Source organism: Nyctereutes procyonoides, unplaced genomic scaffold, assembly GCF_905146905.1.
Source record: "Nyctereutes procyonoides isolate TBG_1078 unplaced genomic scaffold, NYPRO_anot_genome, whole genome shotgun sequence".
In the NCBI taxonomy this organism is placed as follows: Eukaryota; Metazoa; Chordata; class Mammalia; order Carnivora; family Canidae; genus Nyctereutes; species Nyctereutes procyonoides.
In genome coordinates, this window is record NW_026575049.1 from 24,506,963 (window position 1) to 24,532,577 (window position 25,615).

Here is a 25,615-nt window from a genome sequence, read left to right on the forward strand (position 1 = left end):
GCCAAGGCTAAATCCTGGAGAAATGGCAGGGCAGCCATAGAGAAGGGAAGGGGAGGAGGGCATGCGTGCCAGCGAGTCCCGGAGGGGTGGGGGGCTTGGGGTGGGCACGAATAGGCCTAGCTGAGGCACAGAGCCAGGCGCAGAGACCAGTCTGCAAAGGGCTACTCAGCTCAGGGCGGGGCGGCTGGCCGGGTAAACCGAGGATGAGGTGGAGTCGCAAAGGCGGCAGCTGTGGCCTGGCGAGGGAGCAGGCCCGTTCAGGGGGGTGATTTAACGAAGCGAGTGGGCCCGGTTTAGGAAAGGTGCGTCTGGTTCGAGGGAGTTGGTCCGGGGAGGGAAGGCCCAGTTTGGTGGGGGGAAATACCGGGGCCCCATTCGCACCGATACGCAGGGCTCCGGCAGCAGCTCCAGCATGCAGGCCAGACAGAGGCGCGGGGGCACGGGCAGCAGCCAGCACGGGTCATGCCGGTAATGAGCCCTTTCGAAGAGCAGCGCCGTCTCCTCGTCCCTCCCGGGCCCGGGAGGGCCTCGGGCCGCGTCCCTCACAGCCATGTCTTCCCCGGGAACTCCACCGCCACGGCACCAGCACCGTTTCCCGCGCAGCGTGTGCGCAAGCGCACTGGAGAGACCGCCCTCCGCCGCGCACCGGAGGGAAAAGCGAGGTAATGCGCCTGCGCAACCCGCGTGCTACAATCTGCAAGCAGCCGCCCACGAGGGCGTGTGAAGGGCGCTGGCGAGGTCTGGCGGGTGTCGGCCCAGTACAAGGCAGTTTGCTGAGGGAGTCCTCAGGGGTGCTCCCTGCTCCGTGGGGAGCTTGCTGCTCCCTCTTCTTCTGCCCCTTCCCCCTCATGCGTTCTCGCACTTGATCTATCTCAAATAAATAAATAAAATCTTTAGGGGGGGCGCCTGGGTGGCTCAGTCAGTTGAGTCCGCAGGAGTTCGCCTTCACCACTCTGTAGGTTGAAAAATATTTATAAAGGAGCTATCATTAAGCTTGAGAAAGGAAAGAAAGGAAGTAACTCGACTATCAAAAAATTAAACGATCTCAAGGATCTAAAAGCTGTTAGTATTATTTTAAATTTACGTGACCCCTTTCTCGAAGAGACTAAGACGTTTCCCATTAGATATCCTCTCACAGAGGGCTGCAGGGCACTTGAAGCTTTGTGAGCAGCAAGGAACACTGCAGAAGAAAAGATTGTCTACTCTTAGACATATTAGCTGTAAAAGTCTATCAATCTACAAGGAATTATTTAGCACCAGAGTGTCCAGCAAATGGCTAATGGTGATGGGGGTAAGTTCAGGAGGTGTTTTCTACATGCAGAAGCAGTATGACAGTACAAAAAATTATTTCCATGGCAAAATAGTTCAGAAAACAATGGTTTATTGTGCAGTGTTGCATTATGAAGTAATGTTTGAGATAAATAGGTATTAACACGGACAAGTTCTTATTTTTTAAAAAGATTTTATTTATTTATTCATGACAGACAGAGAGAGAGGGGAAAGACACAGGCAGAGGGAGAAGCAGTCTCCATGCAGGGAGCCCGATGTGGGACTCGATCCCTGGTCTCCAGGATCACACCCTGGGCCAAAGGCAGGTGCCTAACCGCTGAGCCACCCGGGCTGACCCGACAAGTTCTTATTAAAATACTGTGCACAAAAGATGTGGAATTATGTATACAAGTGAACTAAACAAGCAACACATCTTAAGTACATTATAGCAGTAATACGTAGTCAACGAAGGCAATGAGAAAAAAATTATATTTTGATATATTTTCTTTTAGTCTATAGATTTTTACAACAGTAACATACAAAAGTTTGTAAACTGCTTCTCCCAAAAGAAAAACATATCATGTACATCTTCCATATCATTAAATATTATCCTGTATATTCTTTTTTTAAGATTTATTTATTTATTTATTTATTTATTTATTTATTTATTTATTTATTTATGATAGACACAGAGAGAGAGAGAGGCAGAGACACAGACAGAGGGAGAAGCAGGCTCCATGCCAGCAGCCCGACGCGGGACTCGATCCCGGGACCCCAGGATCACGCCCTGGGCCAAAGGCAGGCGCCAAACCGCTGAGCCACCCAGGGATCCCCCTATCCTGTATATTCTTAAAAAGTACGTATCCTTTTTGACAAAGTTTTGAGCCAGGAACTGTGCTAGGAGTTAGAGGATTCAAAAGTGAGCAGGAGGGACTCCTGAGTGGCTCAGTGGTTGAGCATCTGCCTTAGACTCAGGGTATAATCCTGGAGGCTAGGATTGAGTCCCACATCAGGCTCCCTGAGAGAAGCCTGCATCTCCCTCTGCCTGTGTCTTTATCTTTCCCTGTGTGTCTCTCATGAATAAATAAATAAAATTTTTTTAAAAAATGAGCAAGAGACCATTCTTGTCCTCAAGTTCAGTCGAGGAGACAGATGAGCAAATTATTGTAATAGAGTATGTTTGTATTAGTTATCTATTGCTGGGTAACAAATGACCCCATGAGATAGGTTGAATGGTGACCTTCAAAAATATGTCTCCATGTCTGCTATGGATTGTGCCCTCCCAAATTCAAATGTTGAAACCCTAACGTCTAATGTGACTATATTTGGAGAGAGGGCCTTTAAAAGATATTTAAAGTTAAGAGGTCATAAGGGTGGAGTTCTAGTCCCATATGACTGGTGGTCTTATAAGAAGAGGAAGAGGGGCACCCAGCTAGCTAAGTCAGTAGAGCATGTGACTTTTGATCTCAGGGTTATGAGCTTAACCCCCATATTGGGAGTAGAGATTACTTTAAAAATATTTTTAAAGGGGGGGCACTTATTCATTTAAGCTTCTGCCTTTAGCTCAGGTCATGATCCTCGGGGTCCTGGGATTGAACCCCACGTCGGGCTCCTTGTTCAGTGGGGAGTCTGCTTCTCCCTCTCCCTCTGCCTAATACTACCCCTGCTTGTGTTCTCTCTGTGTCAAATAAAATCTTTTAAAGAGAGAGAGAGAAAGAAAGATCTCTCACTTCAATTTCCATATACATGCACCAAGGAAAAACCATGTGAAGACAGTGTGAAGGCAACCATCTGCAAGCCAGGAAGAAAGTTCTTACCAGAAACTGAATCAACCAGAACCTTGATCTTGGGCTTCTAGTCTCCATAACTGTGAGAAAATAAATTTCTGTTATTTAAACCACCCAGTCCATAGTATTTTGTTGTAGCAGCCAGAGCAGATTTATAAAATATCCTAATCCCCAGGATTTGTCCATGTTACCTTATTTTGAAAAGGATCTTTGCAGCTGTGATTAAGAATCTTGAGGGGAAATCATCCTGGAGTATACAGGGGACCCTAAATCCAATGACAAGTGTCTTAAGAAGAGACACACAGATTAAAAGAAAGAAGCAACGTGACCACGGAGGCGAGTGGAGTGATGGTGCCACAAGCCAACAAACACCTGCAATTCCCAGAAGCTGAAAAGAACCAGTAATGAATTGTCCTCTAGAACCTTTGGAGGGCCTTCTGACATCTTGATTTCATACTTCTGGCCTCCAGAAGTTGTTTTAGGCCATCAGGTTTATGGTAACTTGTTATAGTAGCCATAGAAAACTAATATGCCCCCCAAACTTAGCAGCTTAAAACAAGAAACATTGACTATCTCATAGTTTCTGTGCACCAGGAATCTGGACACAGCTTATCTAAGTGACCCTGGTTCAATCAAAGTCTCTCACAAGGTTTTGGTTATCTCGAGACTCACTAAGGCTGAAGGATCTGCTTCCAAGCTCACTCATGTAATTGGTGGCAGGATTCATCTCTTCAAAGGCTAAGTGAGGACCTCACTTTCTTGACAACTATTTTCCGGTGGCCTCAATTCCTTGCCATATATGCTTTTCCATTGGGGCAGTTAACAACATGGAGGATGGCTTCCCTCAGGAAGCAAACAAAGGAACTAGAGAAATGACCAAGATGGAGTTACAGACTTTCTAACCTATTCTCAGAAGTGACATTCCATCATGTCTGCTGTATCCTAGCTGTCAGAAGCCAGGCACTAGATCCAATCTACAGGCAAGGAGAGAATATACAAGGGCATGAATGCTGGGAGGTAGGGAGCATTGGAAGTCTTCTTAGAGGGCAGCCCAGGTGGCCCAGCGGTTTAGCGCCGCCTTCAGCCCAGGGCGTGATCCTGGAGACCCAGGATCGAGTCCCGCGTCTAGCTCCCTGCATGGAGCCTGCTTCTCCCTCTGCCTGTGTCTCTGCCTCTGTGTCTCTCATGAATAAATAAATAAAAATTAAAAAAAAAGAAGTCTTCTTAGAGCCTACCTATCACAGTATAAATGCTGTAGTAGACGTAGGCATTAATTGCTATGGAAACACCTTTGCAGGCAGCAATGCATAGCAAGAAAAACATCAAAACAGTAACTAGGTAATAAGATTATGGATTGCTTTTCCTTTTCTGAATTTTCTAAACTCTCTATGATGAGCATGTATGGGTTTTACAATGAGTTAATAGGAAAGTTAAATAAAAAGGAAGAAAAGAAGGGAGAAAGGAAAGGAGGAAGGGAGGATGGAGGAGAGGGAGGGAGAGAACCTGAATTAAATTCCCAATTCCAGCACTCACTGATCTGGACTCTGTGAACCTACCTCCACATGCTGAAGCTACCTATGGGAATGTCATAAGACATAATGTCTTTTGGCTCAAAAGTTTCAGGCTTGATTAAAACAAATAATTGGGTCCAGGATGTCTCCCTGGTGAGACAGGCAAGACAACAAGTAATAATGGTTGACAGTGCTCGAGAAGTGGTAGGAGGGATGCTTTTTCCATGAAGTATGTTCATGGGCAGCAGAGTTCCAGCTGGGAAGATGCCCCGTGATCAGTTCCTTTCCTTGTGACTAAAAGTGTCTAAGTGCAGATCGCCACCCCTCCTCACAAGCAGCTGAGGCTCAGTTTGAGTATCCCTACTTCAATCAGAATTATCTTGGACCAGGGCAAGACAGATCCTTGATAGAAACCTCAGTAAACCTACTGTGGGGGGCTAGGGAAACGAACATGTTAAGGAGATGATGACATTGGGTTGACCCACATTCCCAAAACCTTCAATACCGTAGAATAGCTTCTACCCCACCCACAAAATATCTCACCCTCCAAAAGGGGACACTCAGAAAATATATGACAGAAATATTAGAACCCCAACTGGGCCCAAATAATCAATTTTATTAGAAGCTTTTAGGGTGAGCAGACCATTCTTGTGCCTTCTCTTATGTGTTCTGAGGACCTTGGGCCTGTGGCCTACTTTCTAAAGCCATGCTGGAGCAGAAAACATCTCCAATGCTTCACAAAACCAAACTTCTGGGGGGTCGATGCATTCTGTGGGGCTCCATTTAGGTTCTCAGGTTCCCCTTGACCCCGGAAGCTCTCTGTCTTAGGAAGAGTGGCCTCGGCACAGTAGTGACCTGGTGGCTGAAGGTCTCTCTTCAGAGAAATATGGACTCCACTGCTGCCATCCCGTGTATGTTGGTCACCCAATTTGGGAAGCAGGGTAGGAGCAGGATCCCTCAGGCTCAAGTTGGGAGCTGAGTGCCGAGGCTTGGCCAGGTGTGAGGAGCAGGATACCTTGTTTAGAAGGGTCATACTCAACCTTGCTGCAGCAGAGTGGAGACTATATTTGAAGCTGGAGGTGTTTGTGAAACAGGAGGAAGGCTCTTGCCCAGCCTGGCTGCTCCCGGCAGCCTCCAGGCTTCCTCTTCTCCCATGTGTAGGCCGCTGACATTTGAGACTGGGGGGCTTAGGGGCCTCCTGGGATATGCGCTCCTTCCTCCAGTGGTCATGGCCCGTCCTGGGGTATGAGGTCCTCCCTCTGCAGGGAGCCATCTCTACCATCTGGGAGGCTCCTAGCCGGACCATTTTCCTGTCTCTGCTGTTCTCACTGGCCGGCTCCGGGCCACACCAGCTCCTAGACTGTGCTGCAGGCCTAGAGCTCCTCCTGGGAGCGGCAGCGGCCTTGGCTCTAGGAGGAACCTCTTCCTGGACATCTAGTGGTTCTCTAGTGCCTCCTGGTGGCCTGACTCTCCCAGGCTTTTCAGAATGGATGGAAATGCCCATGGACTTACACTGGTGTGACCCACATTTCTCCGGAGCTGTGTCCTGGGTGGGAAGTTTTGGGCTTTTTCTTTCTGGGAGCTGAACTCTCTGGGATCTCTCAGTTGACTCAAGACCTGGCCTGAAGCCCTGGGCCTCACAATGTCTTTCCTGCTGCTGTTGGAGCTCACGGACTGTGTATAATCCAGGGAGCCTCACGCCAGCAAGGGGTAGTGGGCACGGTTCTAACAAGTTAAAGAGCAAATGGGACTCCAGGATCCTCTGGGGGAAGCCCCACTTCAGGTGTACGATCTTCCATCGCATGAGGGACTCCAGGAGGAGCTGTTGACTCTTTTTGAGGATTGGCCCCTTGGGCGGGACAGTGAGGACAGTGGGAGCACCCGCTAGAGCTGTGGCAGCTTGAGGGGCTCGGCCACATAAGACAGAGGAGCAGGCGGAGGGCAGGCCCAGGGGTGCAGCCAGAAATTCTCCAGATTGTAAGTTCTGGAGTTGCTGAGTCAGGCCAGCAGTCTTCCCTGGATCCCCCACCCTTTTATCCTGTTTTTGGCTTCTCCAGGGTTCAGGTGGGGCCTGCTGGAAGGCTAGACTGACCCCCGCTCTATGTTTCTTGGCAGAGGCCATGCTCTGGCTGACCAAATGCTTTCCCTCCCCACTGGCTTGCAGGGAAAGTTGACTCCAACTGGGGAGAGGCTTCATCTCAGGACAGAGAGCAGAGGTGTCTGGTGGTTCTTGTGCCATGGCCTCATGTCCGGAGCCAGTGATGGCTGGGGACCCCTCACCCTCCAAAGAGTCAACTAGGAGACTACCTTTAGCAGCATCTTTTTCTCTGACCTGCTCTTCGTTTCCTCCCCTTGGAATATGAGGACCTCCCGCCGCCTCAGCTCTGTACTTTCTCTGGCTCCGTACACCCTGGATTTCTGCAGCATCCTCATCTCCACCCTTGTTCTGGTTCCCTGGCCCTTGTATCCGGATCTCTCCATCAACTTCACTTCTTACCTGTCCCTGGTAATCTCCCCCCGGAGCCTGGGTCTCTGTACCATCACCACCTGTGGTCCCTCTTGGGTTTCTCTTCCCTTGTATTTCAGTCTCTGCACCATGCTCACTTCCCACCTGCTCCAGGTTCTTCCACTCTGATGAACAGCTCGTTTCATCAATTTTGGTTGTTATTAGTCTCTGGGGCCCTCCCCTAAGTCCCTGGACCTTTCCATTATCCTCACTTCCAGCCTCTCTCTGGCTTCTCTTCCCCAATGTCTGATTTTCCTCCTTCTTTCCTCCAGTCTGCTCCCCATTGCTCCTTCCTGGTGAGTGGCTCTCTCTAGTTTCCCTAGCTAACCGTCCTTGGTTCTCTCTCTCAGGCCTCTGGTTCTCTACAGCATCCTCACTTCCAGCCTGAATTTCTGTTCTATTCTCACCTCCTGGCTGCTCCTGGTTCTTCCACTCTGACAAATGGGTCTTTCTATCAGTAACACCTTTTAACTGGCTCTGGTTTTCTTCTCTAGGTTCCCAGGCGTCTGTATCATCCTCACCTCCAGCTTCTCTCTGACTTGTCTTCTCTGGAACCTGAATTTCTGCACCATTTTCATCTCCAACCTGCCCCTCTTTCTTCCATTCTGCTGAATAAGTTTGTTCATCAATTTTACTTGTCAATTCTCCCCCGTTTTCCGCCTCAGATACCTGGGTGTTTGCACCATCCTTGCCTCTAATGTATTCCTGATTTTCCCACATGGGTGTGTGAATCTTGGCATTATGTTTACTGCTTAACTGCCCCTGGTTTTCTTCTCCAAGTTCCTGGATCTCTTTACCATCTTCATCTTTAACCCTTCTATTTCTCTTTTCTAGTGCCTGAATGTCTATACTATTCTCATCTTCAAACTGTTCCTGGTTCCTCCTCTCTGGTGGATGGGTGTCTATGTGAGTTTCACATCTTAATTGTCCCTGACTCTCTTCCTCAGGAGCTAGGGTATTGGTATCGTCCTCATCTCCACCTTTTCTCTGGTCTCTTTTCTCAGGTGCCTGAGTTTCTGCTCTAAGTTCACCTCCAATCTGATCTTGATTCTCCCAACGTGATATCTCACATTCTCTGTCCATTTTGCCTCCAATCTGATCCTGATTCCCCCAACATGGTATCTCACATTTTCTGTCCATTTTGCCTCCAATCTGAACTTGATTCCCCCAATATGATATCTTGCATTCTCTGTCAATTTCACTTGCTACTGGTCTCTCGTCTCCCCACCATGGTGTATGGATCACTACCCAGTCCTCCTGTCTTATCTCCCTGAGGTTCTTCCCTCTAGATAACTGGGCTTCCCCAATAACCTCCCCCTTTCTCAGGCCTTGGTTTCTCCAACCCACTAAAAGTTCATGTCTTAGTTGTTTCCAGATCTCTTCCCTAGATGCTTGGATCCTCCCAGCTTTCTCACTTCCACCCTGATCCTGCTTTCCCCACCCTGGGGTCAGGATCCCTATAACATTCTCACTTCCAATGCATTCCTGTTTTTCCCACCCGAGGGTCTGGGTCTCCACACCTTCCTCTTGTTTTACTTCTGCCAGGTTCTCCCTCCTAGATACCTGGGTTTGCATATCATTCTCACCTCCAACATGGACCTTGTTTGTCCACTCCTGTGCCTGAATTCCTATACCAGTATCATCTCTAATCTTGTCTTGTTTTCCCCAGCCGGGCACCTGGTTTTCCTCACCATCCTCACTTCCAGTCTGGTCCTGCTTCCCCAATCCTTGGGCCTGGGTCTCTCCTTCATTCTCTTCTCTGGCCTCTTTCTTGTTCTCAAATGCCTGGATCTCTACAGCATCATCATTTCTACTCTTATCCTGGTTCCTCCACTCTAGCGTTTGAGTCTCTGCATCAGTTTTACATCTTAACTGTTTCTGTTTTTCTACTATATGTGCCTGGATTTCAGGAGGATTCTCACCTTCAGCCTCCCTCTCATTTCTATTTCCTAGTTCCTGAATTTTGGCTCTATTCTCAATTCCCATCTGGTCCTGGTTCTTTGACCCTAGTGTCAGGATATCTCCATCAGTTTTACATATTACTAGTCTCTGGCTTCTCCACTCCAGGACCTTAGTTTCTGCATCATCCTCCATCTCAAAGTTCATTGGGAGTTGCCCCACAGTTGCTTGAATCTCCCAAGTATCTTCCCCACTACTCTCTGTCTGGCTTCCCCACTCTAGAGCCTCTCTGACTAGCATGTGGTTCTCCCTCTCTGGTACCCAGGTTTTTTGTGAGCAGCCCCAGGACTTCCAGGTGGACATTCCCACTTGCTGGTTGGAAGGATCAGGCAAGAAGTCTCTGGAGGAGAACTGCAGCCTCTGAGACGAAGGGAGGCTTGAGAGAGGTGGCTAAAATCATAGGTTTGAGGTGAGACCTCATGCTGACAACAGATTCCAGTGGCATCAATTCTTCCTGGGAGTGGACCAGCAGCTGCTCCATCTTTTGGTACCTGTCCAAGGGTGAGGATAGTGGCTTGCAAATCAGGTGAGTCTGCTCATCACTGAGACACCAGGGTACCTGCCATGCTTCCCAAGAACTGTCCTGAGAGAGCATACAGGTGCTTGAAAAGGATGTGGTGCAAAAGAAAGGCTCAAAGGGGGTGCAGAAATCCCAAGATGAACCCTGACGTGGGTGCTGCCAAGAGAGCAGGTATTGGTTCCATGATTCCTGGAGACTCCTCCTGTATTCATGTCTCTTCTTTTGTGCCCATTGTTGGACATGAGCATCCAGGCCACTGAAATCACTAAGGCTGAAGAATTCATGGGTCATCCTGAAACAAGTGTCATGTCTCGTGGAGGGCACTGCCCACTTCTGCAGTGGCACCTGTTGTTAAGAATGGAGAAGCAAAATCCTTGGTCACACATTGTCTCATCTAATGCTCACAGATTATAATTACAATCCAGTATCCAGATGAGGATGCTAGGGCTCAGAAAAGAGGGAATCACTTCCCTCAGGGCATTCAATCAAGAAAGACAAAGAGTTTACTCCAGGCCAAGCACTATTCTTGATGCTGGGGTTACCAGCATGAACCAAGACAAAGTCCTTGTCAGGAGCTATCTTCTAGACATGGAAGACACAATAATCAAGTATACAACATGTTAGGTATTGAAAAGTGTTCTGATGGAAATAAAAATAGAGTGGGTATGAAGTTAGTTAACTCCTTTAGACAGGCTGGTCACAGAAGCCTCTCAGAGGAGGTGACATTTGACTGGAGACCTGAATGAAACAATAGGCAACTAAGTGACATCTGAAGAAAGAGCACTGAAGGCAGAGGAGATGTTAGTGGAAAAGCCCAGAGGTCAGAACAAGGTCATGCATAAGAACATTAAGGAGTCCCTATGCCAGGGCATCTGGGTGACTCAGTGGTTGAGCATCTGCCTTCAGCTCAGGTCATGATCTTGGGATCCTGGGATCAAGTCCCACCCACATTGGGCTCCTGTCAGGGAGCCTGCTGCTCCTTCTGCCTATGTCTCTGCCTCTCTCTGTGTGTGTCTCACAAACAAATAAAATCTTAAAAAAAAAAAAAAAAAAGGGAGTCCCTATGCCAAGAATGGAACAGGTGATGAAGAGTGCTGGGAGATGAGGTCAGAGAGAAATGTAGGACAGATCATGCTGGGCCTTGGATTTATGCTTAGGAGTTTGAATTTTATTCTGAGTTTGACAGGGAGTATATATTGGTAAGAGCCATTGCAGGATTTTGAAGGGCAAAGGGCTATGATCTATTTTTAAACGTTAGTTCTTGCTCACATGTATAATGTTAAGCCAGGTGCAAAAGAATACCTACCATATGATTTCATACAGGCAAAATTAGCCTAGTTTATTAGGAATCAGCATAGTTCTGACTGCAAGCTTCTGGGCTGCAGTAGTGGTATCTCTTAATCTGGGTGTGGCACATGGATGTATTAAGTTTGTAAAAATTCATTGATCTATACACATATAATCTGTGTATGTGTATTATCCTTGGATTAAAATTTTAAAGGAGAAAGAGAAAGAAAGAAGGTCATTCTGTCAGCCAAGTGGAATATTGTCTGTGCTTGGATGAGAGGCCACAGGAACCAGGCAGAAAGCAGTGCTACAGTGTTGGTGAGACATGAGCAAGGCTTTGCCGAGGTGGCTGTGATGAGGTTTTGAGAAGTGATCAGATGAGATATGGTTTGCAAATAGAGCCCATAGTACTTGTAGATGGATTGAATGTGTGGAGTGAGGGAGAGAGACCAGGATGACAGATGGATCTGGGGCCTGGTGATGCTTTCCCTGACCAGTCTTAAGTTCCCCCATGTGATTCATCTCTGGTACATAGGGCTTAGAACAGGGTCCTTGTAACAAATGAATGAGACCATCATGGTGCTGAGGGAAGGAGGCGTGTGGGATCCCCTCACCTTGATGACCTTCTTCATGCTGGGATGAGTCCTGGTGATCTGCTGCCAATAATGCTGGACCTGCCAGATCAGAAAGAGGCAGAGCACCAGCAGGTTGCCACAACACCGAGGGTCCCTACAGCTGTGATCCTCAGAGAGCAGGCCCAGCACGGGCTCCCACTCAGGGCCCTGGAATGGCCCCACCACAACACAGGCTCCCAGCAGTGGCAGCAACATGACGAAGCTTAAGTGAGCAGGTGGTGTTAGTGGAGTTGGAGGGCAGGACTGGTATGCCTGACTCAGCCCATTTGGGGTGAGGTAGCCCCTGCCTCATAGTACCCCTGTCACTGAGGCTACCTCACAAAGGAGCCACAGCCTCAGGTCCAGCTCCTGAACCCAGCACCAGAGCTGGGTAACATGCCCTCAGTGCAGGTAAGAACCGCACTGGGGAACTGCCAAAAAGAAATTAAGAGGAAGAAGAATTTGTTTTAGATATCCTGTCCTCCAGAGTGAAGAGATTACATTCCCCCCATGTGTGATGGGGTGATGTAACCTGTCATCTGCATGATTTCTTTCTTCCTATTAGGTATTTTCATCCATGTGTCCATCTGTCCATCCAATACCAAACATTTAATAATGAACACTGTGTTGGACATGTGTATTCTCATTTGACCACCCAGCATTCCTTCCTCTTTGCTCAAAGTATTCTGGTTTTCTATTGGGGATTACCTTTCCCATCTCAGGATTGGTGATAGTAGAGGAATAAATTCTACCCTGAAGATTGTCTTTCACCCAAAGTTTATATTCAAAATATTGAACAGTGGAGCAGGAAGGAACAGCAGCCTAATTAGAAGGGCCAGGCCTTAACCTTTTATATTTTTTAAGATTTTATTTATTTATTCATGAGAGAAAGAGGCAGAGACACAGGCAAAGGAGAAGCAGGCCTCCCAAAGGGAACCTGATGCGGGACTGGATCACACCCTTAACTGAAGGCAGACACTCAACCACTGAGCTACCCAGGTGCCCAGGCCTTAACCCTTTAATAACTGCATTGTATGTATTCCTGAGCATTCCAGGAGAGGGGCATCACCTACTTACCAACCAGTTGGGATGTATTCCTCTATTTTAAGAACTTAATATGTCACATGATGTATCCTGGCTGAATGTCACCCCAGCTTATACCTGATACTCTCCCATAGATCCAGGACAGTCAAGGAATACAGGTGTGTGACCTAAGCTTGGCCAATTGGGCTTTCTCTACCAGGGCTCTTAATGTCAATAAGAGATCCAAGGTGGGAATAGAAAGATGGTGAGAAAAAGAAAAAGAAAATCAGCCCATGACAGCTAGGAACTGGCCCATTTCTATCAGTCAAGATTTGGTGTTCCTAGGAGCTGACCCTTGGTATTCACCTGTTCAACATAAATGATTTCATGGGTTATCAACATCAGACAAAACCACTCTGTGATAATCAAGACAAAAACAAGATCATTCTTTAATCACATTTGAACACAGACAAAAACACAAACATTATTGAAACCACAAAAATCACCAAATTCCTCTTATCCTGGCTAATATGAGTGACAATATTTCTTTACCAATTACAGCTTTAGCCCCACTTAAAAAAAAAGATTTTATTTATTTATTCATGAGAGACACACACAGAGAGAGAGGCAGAGACATAGGCAGAAGGAGAAGCAGGCTCCATGCAGGGAGCCCAATGTGGGACTCGATCCCAGGTCTCCAGGATCACATCCTGGGCTGAAGGCAGCGCTAAACCACTGAGCCACCCAGGCTGCCCTAGCCCCACTTCATTCCTTCTACCTTATAGATAACATTATTAAGACGCCTAATCATCTTAGGGGTTCCTGGGTGTCTTAGTTAAGTGGCCAACTCTTGATTTTGAGTCAGGTCATGATCTCAGGGTCAAGAGATCAAGCCCTGCATTGGGCTCCACATTAAGTAAGGAGTCTGTTTGATATTCTCTCCTCCCTCTGCCCCTCCCCCCTGCTTGTGTGCTCGCTCTAAAATAAATAAATCTTTTTTAAAAAAATGGTGACCATCACAGAATTATTCGCACTCTCTGATGGCATCTAATCCAGAGCAAATCTCACAATCCCTTAGACACTCCCTAAAATCACCTAATACAACCCAAATCCTACAGTAAATACTTTCTAACATCCTCTTACTGAGAAGGCTTATCATTCCTCATGTACATTCTCCCTTGGTGCAGTAAGTAATAAGACTATAAGGTGTGTTCCTGCTAATCCTTGGCAGGAGGGCATGGACAGTGGAGTGAGACTGTAGGGCTGGTTCTGCTCTCACAACCAACTCCCCTGGAATCTATGGGCTTCGTGACAGAGTTTTTCCCCAAATTCCTTTTTGGCTGCATGCCAGCAAATTCCTTCATGACAGAGTTTTTCCCAAATTCCTTTTTGGCTGCATGCCCACTACCCTTGGGCCAGTCATAGTGCCAGAAGATAGGTATCCAGAGTACCCAAGGAATCTACAAGACCTGCTCTCATAGAGCTCTAAGTGTGGTTGAAAAGGTGGATACCAAATAAGGGCAAGGTTGGCAAGTGGTATACAGGCAAGTGCACAGAGCTGTGGGTCTATCCAGCGGGGACAGTTACCTGGTCTAGGTGATCAGGGAGGCTTCACTGAAGACATGATGAACAGGAGTTAGCTAAGCAAAAACAGTGGAGCACATTACTCCCAACGAAGGGTGATAGATGGGATTGGAGAAATCAGGGTAAAAAAAGGAGGTAGGCAGAGCTGTTTTCATGGGGATGCAGGTGGGGACCGGTGGAGAGGGAACTGGTAAGCTATGGCAAGGATTTAGGATTTTAAGCACAAAAGTGTGGTAAAAGACAAATTTCTAAGACAGACTGATCTTGAGCATATGTCAATACAACTTACTAGCAAGGGAAACAACAAAACACAAAGGGTGACCTAGCTTTAAGAGAATTTGGAAATTGAGCCATTACAGTAATGATGTACTGTCTCATTACAGTAATAAAAACATCAGGGATGCCTGGGTGGCTCAGTTGGTTAAGTCTGCCTTTCGCTCAGGTCATGATCCCAGGGTCCTGGAATCGAGCCCCGTGTCTGGCTCCATGCTAAGCACGGAGTCTGCTTCTCCCTCTTTCTCCTCATGCTCTCTCTCACACACTCTCTCTCAAATAAATAAATAAAATCTTTTTAAAAAAATCAAGTCCTGATCAGTCTTTACTGAGGAGACCTGAGATATGATGGTCCTAGGTGCCAGGTAGGCCAGATTAACAAATGGAAATTGTTATAAAGGATATTTAAAAAGCAAATAAGGCCACATCTAGGACTATAAATTGGAATTATGTTTAATTCCCCAACAATGGGGGCAGCCCCTGTGGCTCAGCGGTTTAGCGCCGCCTTCAGCCCAGGGCATTATCCTGGAGACCCAGGACTGAGTTCCAAGTCAGGCTCCCTGCATGGAGCCTGCTTCTCCCTCTGCCTGTGTCTCTGCCTCTCTGTGTGTGTCTCTCATGAATAAATAAATTTATTTTTAATTCCCCAACAATGGTGGCTGACATGTCCCATTAATATGGAAACATAAACAGAATCTGAAAAGTGAGCAACAGAATCCAAACTACAGGTTCTACTCTTACACAAGAACCATCTATGGGCATTTCTTAACTTGGAAACAAGTTTTGTTCTTTGACAAATTGTATAAGATTCACATGAGGTGAAGTTTGATGGAGCAATTTTTTATGTAATTTATGTTCCATCCTGGAGCCAGTTCAAACCCATCCTGTTGCCCCATACCGCAACTGGTCTAGGCATAGCATTGGGTTAGATTCAAATGGTCCGAAGATGTGCATCATGTTGGAGAGAAATGAGTAAGGGCCCTAAGGATCAGGAAGGACTTCTTGGAGGTGGTGAAGCATGAGTCTATCTTTAAATAATGGAGATTTGGAGCAGCATAAAGAAAATAGCAGTATGCTGGGCAAAAGAAAATCAGTGTTCTTCGACATATCCAAACTCAAGCTGACAGAAACTCAACCCTCACCCGCACACCTGCTCTTCTTCTTGAATTCCCTATTCAATGGATTGTTTCCGGTGGACTCTACGTTTCCCACCAGTATTGTAGCAAGGATAGATAAATACGAGGGCGCCTGGATGGCTCAGTTGGTTTAAGCATCTGCCTTCTGTTCAGATCATGATCCCCCGCATCTTGGGAGAGAGCCCAAGGGGCTCCTGGGCTCTGGCTCAGCAGGGAGTCTGCTCCGTCCTCCCCCTCCTGCTAGAGCTATCTCTCTCAAATAAATAAACAGGTAAATAAAATATTTTTTAAAAAAAGGATATCTTTTTTTTTTATGATAGTCATCACACCACGGGGCGGGGGGGGGAGAAGCAGAGATACAGGCAAAGGGAGAAGCAGGCTCCATGCACCGGGAGCCCGACGTGGGATTCGATCCCGGGTCTCCAGGATCGCGCCCCGGGCCAAAGGCAGGCGCCAAACCGCTGCGCCACCCAGGGATCACGAAAGGGATATCTAAATATGAGGAAAAACATTTAGGATTACCCATCATTATCTCCATGCCATTCCCTCGCCAGTGCAGGGTCAAAAAGACGATTTCTGAAAGCGCAAGAACGTGCTCAAAGATAAACAGGCAATGGAATGATGATACCGCCAAAGATTTATAATATAATGACAACAAAAATAGCAAATTGCGATTCCTCTCCGGAAACCTACGCGACCCCGCAGGCGCCTTTAGAGCTCGAGATCCCCCCCCGCTTCTCGTGACGTTACTTCCGCTTCCTGCCGCACGCGGCCATTTCCACTCGTCCGGCGCGACTTCCCGGCCGCGGCGCGCGCGCTCCGGTTCTGACGTCGCCGGCGCTCCCTGAGGGGTGGCGGGACCGCGGAATCGCAGAGATGGTGAGTCCCTGCGCCTGGCGCCGGGGCTGGGAAGCGGGAGCCTCCGGGTTCAGGCCACGCACTAGCCTGCCGGGGCTTAGAACGGAACGTATGCTGTCTATGCACCCCCCCCCGGGGTTAGACCTCCGGCGGCCGAGAACTCCCAGCTGCCGCGCCCCGAGTGAGAGCTCGGGCAGCCGCGGGACCCCTGCTCGAGGTTCTAACTCGGGAAGCCTTAGGGCCCCAACTGCCGTGGTCGGGGGTACTTTCCGGCACTCTGTGCACATGGCCGAAAGTGTCAGGGGGTGGGGTGGAGGAGTCCTGGCCTAGCGTAGAAGGAGACCAACCCACGTGGGAGAGAGGAGAAAGTTGGATGAGAAAACTTGGTTCCGTCTTTTATTATTTTTTTTTGGGGGGGGTCGCTAGAGGATGGTGTGGAACCCTGGGTTCAGTCAATCTACCCTACCCTAACTTCCCCCTTTGTTGATGTTTGGGAGAGGGAGATTTGGATCTCCGTGGGTCTGCGCCTGTAGTGCCCGCCGCGAGTTACACGTGCCAGGGACTTAAAGGAGCCTTTGGCGTTTGTGGGCTGTGGGATATGTGGAGTGACTCCAGACCCCGGCCTGGGGTTGACGAAAGGCTTCTGCGAGGCGGTGGTCTGAGAAATCAGAGGTCCTGGAAATCGGTAGTACCACGTGCAACTTCTCTAAGCTGTTGGTGGTTTCCAGCCTTTAATCAACTCCTGTAGCTTGGTACCTAGTTTTGTTTAGTACTTACTTGGTAAGAAGGAAGAGTTTGCAAAGAGCTTCCACTTAACATAGTGAGGTTTAATCCTTCCAGCGGAGCTTGGATCCCAGCTTGGATCCCGTTGGGTTCCTCCCCGCCCCCCATCTCCTATTTTGAAGCTAGTATGTGGCTGAGCCTAGAACTTGAAGCTTCTAAACCAGCTCATCTTACACAATTCCACGAAAAGTTTTGGAGGAAGGTGGTCTCAAGTTGAACTTAAATTTCTCTCAACTGTTAAAGTGGGAATAAGATGCATGAGGATGTCGTGAGAGTTGAATTAAATGAGATAATACAGGGGTGCTTGGGTGGCTCAGTGGTTTGAGCATCCGACTCTTAATTTTTCTCTTGGGTATGATCTCAGGGCCCTGGGTTGGGCATGGCATCTGGCTCCACGCTCAGGGTGGTGTCCGCTTGGGATTCTCGTTCTTTCTCTGCCTGCCCCCCCCCCCGCGCGTGAGCCCTCTCTCTCTCTCTCTCTCTCTCTCTCCATCTCCCTCTCTCTCTCTAATAATTTTTAAAAATTTTGTTTTGATTAAATGAGATAATGCATGTTAAACACCTAATACTTGGTATGGTGTTAATGAGCACACAGTATTTATTGTTAAATCAAAACCTTGTGGGGTGTTGTTTTGTTATTTGTCTGTTTGTTGGTTTGTTTAGCTTTCTGGTGTACAGGGAGACCAAATAGATCAAGCTAGGGATGAAAATTAGCTAGTGGGATCCCTGGGTGGCTCAGCGATTTAGCGCTGCCTTCGCCCCAGGGCATGATCCTGGAGACCGATATCAAGTCCTGAATCGGGGTCCCTGCATGGAGCCTGCTTCTCCCACTGCCTATGTGTCTGCCTCTCTTTCTCTCTCTGTGTGTGTGTTGTCTCTCATAAATAAATAAATAAATAAATAAAATCTTTTAAAAAAAATTAGCTAGGAATATGATTTCATTCATTCACTCATTTAAATAACCCTTGAAAAAATTAAAGGTGGATAAATATGCACTAAGCAAATTTCAGTTACTATTCATGAGCAGATCTTTTATTATTGATTGTAATTAAAACATAAGGTGAGGCCTCTGATAACTTTTCCCGCTCCTGAAGTCTTCCCTTTTTGATATTTTGTTGAGAGTTGAGAATCCTAAATTCCAGAGATGGGTTGTTGGAACTGCATTGGAAATACCTGACCAAAGCATATTTTTAGGAGTGATTGGAAATAAAGTGTTGTTGGGTCCTTTATTGTTGATGAACATAAGATTTTGATAAGTCAAGGACATGTCTTGAAATCTCTCTGGTGGCCACCAAAAGAATAAACACTTATAACCCCAAGCTGGTAAAGGAGATAGTAGAATGAAAAAATAATAAACCCAAAGGAAGTAAAGAAAGAAAAAGAAACATCAGTTGGAACAAATAGAAGGCACAGGGACGCCCGGGTGGCTCAGTGGTTGAGCGTCTGCCTTTGGCTCAGGACTTGATTCCAGTGTCTGGGATGAAGTGCCACATCCAGCTCCTGCATGGAGCCTGCCTCTTCTCCTTCTGCCTGTGTCTCTGCCTCTCTGTGTCTCTCATGAATAAACAGAATCTTTAAACAAACAGAGGGCACAAAAGAAGGATTCGAATCTAACATATCAGTACTTTATAAATATGGAAAGTGCTCCAGTTAAGACATTAAGAAGAATGGTAAATGTACACCAAGTTAAAAGGTGTGTAGCCTCTATAAACATCAAAAAAATAGGTTTTAAGGTGAATGGCATCCATGAAGATAAACAGTGGCTAAAAAAATAAGGCATGAATAAAATAAAAGTGACATAATTACAAGAAGAAATAGACAAATATGCAATTATATAGCATTTAAATACATAAATGGTAGACAATGAAGCCCGAACATCAGTTTGAAAATAGAGGATTTGAACACTACCATTAATAAACTTGACCTGGTGGTCATAGTGAATCTAGTGAATAAAATTATGTTGGAAATCTGGGATTCCTGGGTGGCGCAGTGGTTTAGCACCTGCCTTTGGCCCAGGGCACAATCGAGTCCCACATCAGGCTCCTGGCACGGAGCCTGCTTCTCCCTCTGTCTGTGTCTCTGCCTCTCTCTGTGTGTGTCTATCATGAATAAATAAATAAAATCTTAAAGAAAAAAAAATTATGTTGGAAATCTGAAAACAGAACTAATCAATAATGAGAGTACCACACTCCAGAGTACGTAGGATACAGCTATAAAGTATTACCTGGACCTTAAAATGCTTATGTTGGAGGGAAAGGAACTATAAAAAGGTAGGAAAAGAATAAAAGGACAAAACACCAAACAAAAGCAGAAATTAATGAAATAGCAAATAGATGCAACTGTTGTAGGGTAGACAGAAGATTTTCTTTGTAAAGTCCCCTCCAGTGAGATTAATCAAGAAAATAAGCAAAAGAGGTATAAATAGGAGTAACAAACATGGAGGTATAATCTGCAGATATTAAGGGTATTATGAAGTTGGATCACTATAAATATAGAAACTGAGATGAACAGTTTCTATAAAATGTTAAAATGCCTGAAAAAAAGTATCAAAATCAATTTAAGTAGAAATAAAACTGAAGAGCAAAGAAAGTTTTTTTCATGAAAAAAACCTATATCTGGTTTTGAAAATACCTTTGAGATCACTCATGTACTATAAAAAGTTCATCACCTGTTTGAAGTATATATAGTTCAGTGGTTTTTCATATATTTACAGTTTTGCAATCACTGCTATGGAATTTAGAACATTTTTATCATCCCCCCCCACACACACAAAAACCCTTATGTCCATTAGCTAATAGATATAAAAATAAAACCTATTTAAGTTGATTTTTATCTCAGGAATGCAAAGGTGGTTTAACATTAGAAAAATTAAAGGAAAAAAGTTTTTTTCATCTGAGTCAGCACAAAAAATCTGATAAAATTCCACACCAATTTGTTTAACAAAGAAGAAATTCTTAATACAGTAGGAAATACTGAATTTTCTTAGCCTGAAATCTAGGAGCAAATCTAAAAGATATTAAGCCTTTTGGAAAAATTGTAATGGCGTATTGAACAGTCTAAGCTACATATATATATTTCAGTGATTGACAGGTTCTGCATCCTAAGGGTCTTTTTTTTTTTTAAATTTTATTTATTCATGAGAGAGAGAGGCAGAGGGAGAAGCAGGCTCCATGCAGGGAGCCCGACATGGGACTCGATCCTAGGACCCCAGGATCACGCCCTGGGCGGAAGGCGGTGCTAAACCGCCAAGCCACCTGGGCGCCCCCTAAAGGTCTTTTTTTTTTTTTTTTTTTTTTTTTTTTTTTAATGAGAGAGAGAGAGAGGCAGAAACATAGGCAGAGGAAGAAGCAGGCTCCATGCACCAGGAGCCCGACGTGAGATTCGATCCCGGGTCTCCAGGATCGCGCCCTGGGCCAAAGGCAGTCGCTAAATCGCTGCGCCACCCAGGGATCCCCCCCCTAAAGGTCTTTTACTGGAATTGAGATTATATCGATCTACAAATCAGATTATCCCAGCCGGTTTTTGTGGTCCCTGAGAAGTTGATTCTAGAATGTATGGAGAACAGCGGACCAATAATGAAGAGGCCTTTTCCCCACTTGGGGGAACTCTAGCCCTCACTGGGACCGCCGCAGTGTTTTAAGGACCAGGCGTTTTGGTGCAGTCTCTCTCGGTGTCATTTCCGCTGACGTCACCCCGGGTCACTTCCTGCTTCCCTGCCGGTGGGTCATTTCTGTGTCCTTGCGGCACCAGGCAGGAGACCACCGAGGCAGGCGCGATGGTGAGTGTTCCCACCAGGCCGTCACCCTCGGGTCTCCGCCTAGGACTGCGGTGCCGCGTGCCGCGTGCCGCGTGGTCCAGCCTCCAAAACCAGGGTTAGATCGGGCCGCCGCGGCGGACCGCTCAGTGCTCACGATGAGAACGTGGAGTGCGCCCGAATTTTATAGACAGATACGTTTATTTATAAAATGAATCATAGGGAAAACAAATGAGAAATTAATGAAAATGGTTGAACTCGAGAGGTCGGGGTGAGGAGGAAGGGTGGTGGTATAAGCAGCGCCCATCCAGTTCATTCCGTACATGGGTGATTTTGAAGCAAAGCCAGTGACGTAGCATTTTATTTATAGGTATTACAGTATCTGTGAAATTTAGGGTTTTTAGCAACTGCAATGCCATTATAATACCCCCAAATTTAATAATTCCCCGTAACATTAAATATCTAATATTAGAATCAAAGGCTTGATCAGATTTCTATCCTTTTGTTTTCCCCCCAAGACTACTTGAACATAGATGTTTTGTTCTTCAAGAGGGGTGAGGATCACATGGCATCTTGTGATATTGGTAGCTGATATCTAGATTAATTGCTTAATTAATGTGGGCTGCTGGGATGCTGAGATTTGATTGAATCATTCCATTAGATGGAATAATGATACAAGAGAAAGTTGTCATCTCTTTGTTACCTAGTGATGCATCTGTGTAGGAAAGGCGGGACAAATGTTTTACTGTTTACCAGTTTTCAGAACACTTAGTTGACTAACATAGCTTTGACTTTGGAAACATGTAGGTGTTTTATGTATTTGAAAAGTAAAATCTTAGTTTTTTTAAGCAAGCTGAATACAAAGGAACCTTAATTGTATATCAAATTGATAACCACAGGGGGAAAATTGACTTTAATAACTTGAATATAATACTCTGACTAGATGGCCTTAGATATATTCTAAGAACAAAAAAATGTTGACCTTGGTGAGCTTGTTGGTAGAGGTACCAACCATTTTGTTGGTACCAGCCATTTTGTATGTATTTTCGGGTCAGATAAATGAGAAAATGAGGTTTGGAAACCAGGATTCTTACTGAGGAGAGTGGAAGATTTGAATATTGAATGGGGAATAGAGAGAGAAAATGTGCTACATTTCTAAAAATTATACCTTAATTTTGATTGAGCAAATCTGTATGACTCAAGTGGATACCAAGCCATGAGAGCCTACTTATAATCCATTTGCTATAATATTACCAAGCAAAGGAGAGGCAAATAAAAGTATATAAGCTTTAGTGTCCATCACTGAACTAGGTAATTGCTAAAAAATTTTTAAGCTGATCATTGCCTCTGTCTCAGTTGTTAATTGAAGTGTTTTAATTAATTAATTAATTAGTTATTTAATTGAAGTGACTGATCTGAAACAAGTTCGGGTTCAGTTTGACTGATGCTTTAATGACTCTCCCACCCCCGCTCCACTTCCCACCTCACAGACTGAGGCTGATGTAAATCCGAAGGCCTACCCCCTTGCAGATGCCCACCTCACCAAGAAACTACTGGACCTTGTTCAGCAGTCATGTAACTACAAGCAGCTTCGGAAAGGAGCCAACGAAGGTAAGGCAGCCGGAGAGTGCGTCAGGTAGAGTGATAAAGGCACGGTCTCTGGCTTCAACTTCCCATTTGGAAAGCAGGCTAGATACTCTGGATTGGAACCTGTGGAAGGATGTAGGAGCAGCATTTTGGCAGCAGATGCTAACAGGTTAATGGACTAAGAATTAGTTTAGATCCACCAGTTGATAACATTTTGCAGCATTTACCTTCTAATGAAAATGAGAGTCAGGATTTGAACTTGGGCCCTGTGGCTGCAGAGTCTGTGCTGTCATCCTTACTCCAGCGTTAACAAGAATGTGGTCAGTGGACTACCACTGGGCCACAGAGGTGAACAGTCAGGAGTAAGTGTTTCAACAGTGCTGTGGGGTGCTGATTTTCCTTGGTGAGTTGGGTAGGATGTGAGCTTTCCAGAAGTGTTGCTCATGACAAATTGGGGTGGGTCGAACCCTGATCCTTCCATGATCACAGAGTTTGAGAAGTGCTCTACTGCAGAGCTTCGTGCTGGCAGAGCATATGTGAAAGCTGTTCCTGTCGACTGGGCAAGAGGTGGTGGTGACTTGGACAAGTGGTAGCAGAGGAAAGGAAAGAAGTGGTCTGTTTCAGGATGTGTTTTGACAGAACTGGTGGGTTTGATGTAGGGTTTGAGAAAGGCATGGAGGAGGGCTGACGATTGAATCCGTTGTCACTTCCCAAGGCCACTGTAGGACACAGAAAATGCTTGTATCTGAGGAGTTTTGCCCAGTTTTCTTGCACCTGTGTTTCTTTCCCTTGGAAATTGCTTTGTTGTAGCTTCCATGCCCAAACTGCCCCATCACTTACTGGCTTCCTGTGCTTCTCTCCTCAGCCACCAAAACCCTCAACAGAGGCATCTCTGAGTTCATTGTGATGGCTGCAGACGCTGAGCCCCTGGAAATCATCCTGCACCTTCCACTGCTGTGTGAAGATAAGAACGTGCCCTACGTGTTTGTGCGCTCCAAGCAGGCCCTCGGGCGGGCCTGTGGGGTGTCCAGGCCTGTCATTGCCTGTTCTGTCACCATCAAAGAAGGCTCGCAGCTGAAGCAGCAGATCCAGTCCATTCAGCAGTCCATCGAAAGGCTCTTAGTGTAAACCACTGGCCTCTGTCCCACTCCTCACTGAGTCCAGTCCTCCCCCTGGGGTTGTGTATCATATCGTCTGTTCGCATGTAGTTTCTCCAGCTACCTTCTCTTGTTATATTCTAGTACTAAATCCGGGTTTTGCATTTTTGTATTATTTTTGTTTTACAGGTTGTTCTCTGTATATTAATCCCCCACCCCACCTCTGTCTCCCATTCTACTCTCTACCATCCTTTCCTCCCTTTTGAAAAATGAACTAATGCCGAGAACAGGCAGAAACAGAGTGGTGACACCATTCAGATGCAGGGAAGAGCCTCGTTAGAGATCTGGTTTGAGCTCACTTCCTGTTGCGTGTAGGACATGGTGGATGTAAACACCATTCACTTTGTATCCTTTGTGCCTGGAGTGCAGAATCATTCCATATGTGTTTGTTCTCTAGGGGATTATGGGTCATTAGGGGAGAAAGCATGTATTCTTTGAGGTTGTTAGATGTGTGTCCAAGTGTCATTTGCCAATATGCTCCTGCTGTTTGCTTTGGTAATGTGATGTTCCCCTTTCCCCCAAATTCCAACCATGCCCCTGAGGGTGGCAGGGCAGCAGCATACCAAAGAGATGTGCTGCAAAATTCCAGAGGCTACCTGGGTGAGTTAGACATGGGGCAGCTGATGTAAGGAGTTGAGAAGTGGCTAGGAAAAAAAAGAGGGTCCACTGACGCTGGAATGAAGTCTGAGCAAGTCACAGAGCCCTGACTGGAAGCTACAGCAGAGACATTGGAATCAAGGAAACATCCTCTCTGGTGAATGGAGTTGTCTTCAATGGACACTTGGTACCAGCTCTGAGAGCCCTTAATGCCTGTTTCCTGCCAGAATGTGGGTCAGATGTATGTATTCTTTATCACATCAGAAGGACAGTGCTAGTGTGTCATTCTTGTGAGCATCCTAATAAAGAAATATATTCATATTCCAATTTAAAGAAAGTGTGATTCTTGATACATATCCAGCTAAAAACTGAATGAAGAATTGCTTAGCATTATTAGAATGGCTGTAGCTTCTCAATCTTTTTACCCAGGTGTGGAAAAGCCATTACCTCAGGTGATTTCTAGTTGCTCAGAGTGTCTTATACAGACACGATCATTGAGATGCTCTCGCGCTACAAAGGGTTCCTCAGCCACAGCACTACAGATATGGCTTTGGGCTGGATAATCCTTTACCATAGGGGGCTGCCCTGCACGCTGTAGAATGTTTAGCAGCCTCTCTGGCCTTTACCCATTAGATGTTGGTAGCAATCTCTCACCCCTGACATTGCCAGATGTTCCTGGTGGTGAAGTCACCCCTAGTTGAGAACTTACAGAACTAGGGCTCCCAGTAGCCTTTGGCATGTGCTAGAGAGTTGGGGGTGAGGGGAAGTGATGACTGAAGCCACTGCCACCTCATCTGCCTCTTCTGTTAGGGTAAGCACTGTGAGATACTTGTACCTCAGCAAGGGAGGTTTTCTTGTGAAGTAAAGAGAACTGGATACCATAATCGGCAGATGAGTGAGGATTTTACTTAGTCCTTTTGCCAGCTTGGGAGCATATGCAGGAAACCACCCTGTCTTGCTAATGCCTGTTCTGTGCCTCCTGGGCTAGTCATTGTCCCAGGTCATGCCAGTGTTTATAAATACCCCAAGCAGTTTTATATTTGTGGGTGGTAGAGTTTGAGGTGCTTAAGATTTTGTTTATTCATGAGAGAGGCAGAGACCCAGGCAGAGGGAAAAGCAGGCTCCATGCACAGAGCCCTATGTGGGACTCGATCTCAGGACCCCAGGATCACGACCTGAGCCAAAGGCAGACGCTCAAACACTGAGCCCCCCAGGTGTCCCTATAATAATACTTTTAAAAGACAAATAATTTGGGAGGTGCACGAAGATCAAGAATTCCGATCTCCACCTTGTTGGAAATGGCCATCTCCACTAGAGCCCTAAGGAGTGGGTTGGGGCAGGGACTCCTGGGATCTTCATCCCTAAGGCCCAGTTTACTCTGGAGTGTTAGTCCAGTTGCGACAGCTACAC

General features: G+C 46.2%; 2 protein-coding genes across 3 annotated transcripts in view; one reads left to right on the forward strand and one right to left on the reverse strand.

Annotated features, from left to right (window-relative positions):
- MEI1 (meiotic double-stranded break formation protein 1) overlaps positions 1–552 on the reverse strand; it is a 74,789-nt gene extending 74,237 nt beyond the window's left edge. Inside the window, exon 1 of the mRNA XM_055328365.1 lies at positions 382–552. Coding sequence (XP_055184340.1) covers positions 382–552 — 171 coding nt within the window. The remainder of the gene's footprint in view (positions 1–381) is intronic.
- Positions 553–16,237: 15,685 nt separating this feature from the next.
- SNU13 (small nuclear ribonucleoprotein 13) lies at positions 16,238–24,544 on the forward strand. 2 transcript variants are annotated; one of them, XM_055328428.1, is made up of 3 exons: positions 16,238–16,348; positions 22,355–22,475; positions 23,317–24,544. In XM_055328428.1, the coding sequence occupies exons 1-3, from the start codon at positions 16,346–16,348 to the stop codon at positions 23,577–23,579; spliced, it is 387 nt and encodes a 128-aa protein (XP_055184403.1). In that variant the 5' UTR covers positions 16,238–16,345; the 3' UTR covers positions 23,580–24,544. The 2 variants fall into 2 exon arrangements, with proteins under 2 accessions (XP_055184403.1, XP_055184402.1); XM_055328427.1 differs by lacking the exon at positions 16,238–16,348 and adding an exon at positions 20,762–20,888.
- Positions 24,545–25,615: the final 1,071 nt, after the last annotated feature.

Excerpts from the sequence above, each read along its gene's own strand:
- SNU13 (XM_055328428.1), top strand. Across the intron at positions 22,476-23,316 it reads TCGGAAAGGAGCCAACGAAG|CCACCAAAACCCTCAACAGA; the intron begins GTAAGGCAGCCG and ends TTCTCTCCTCAG.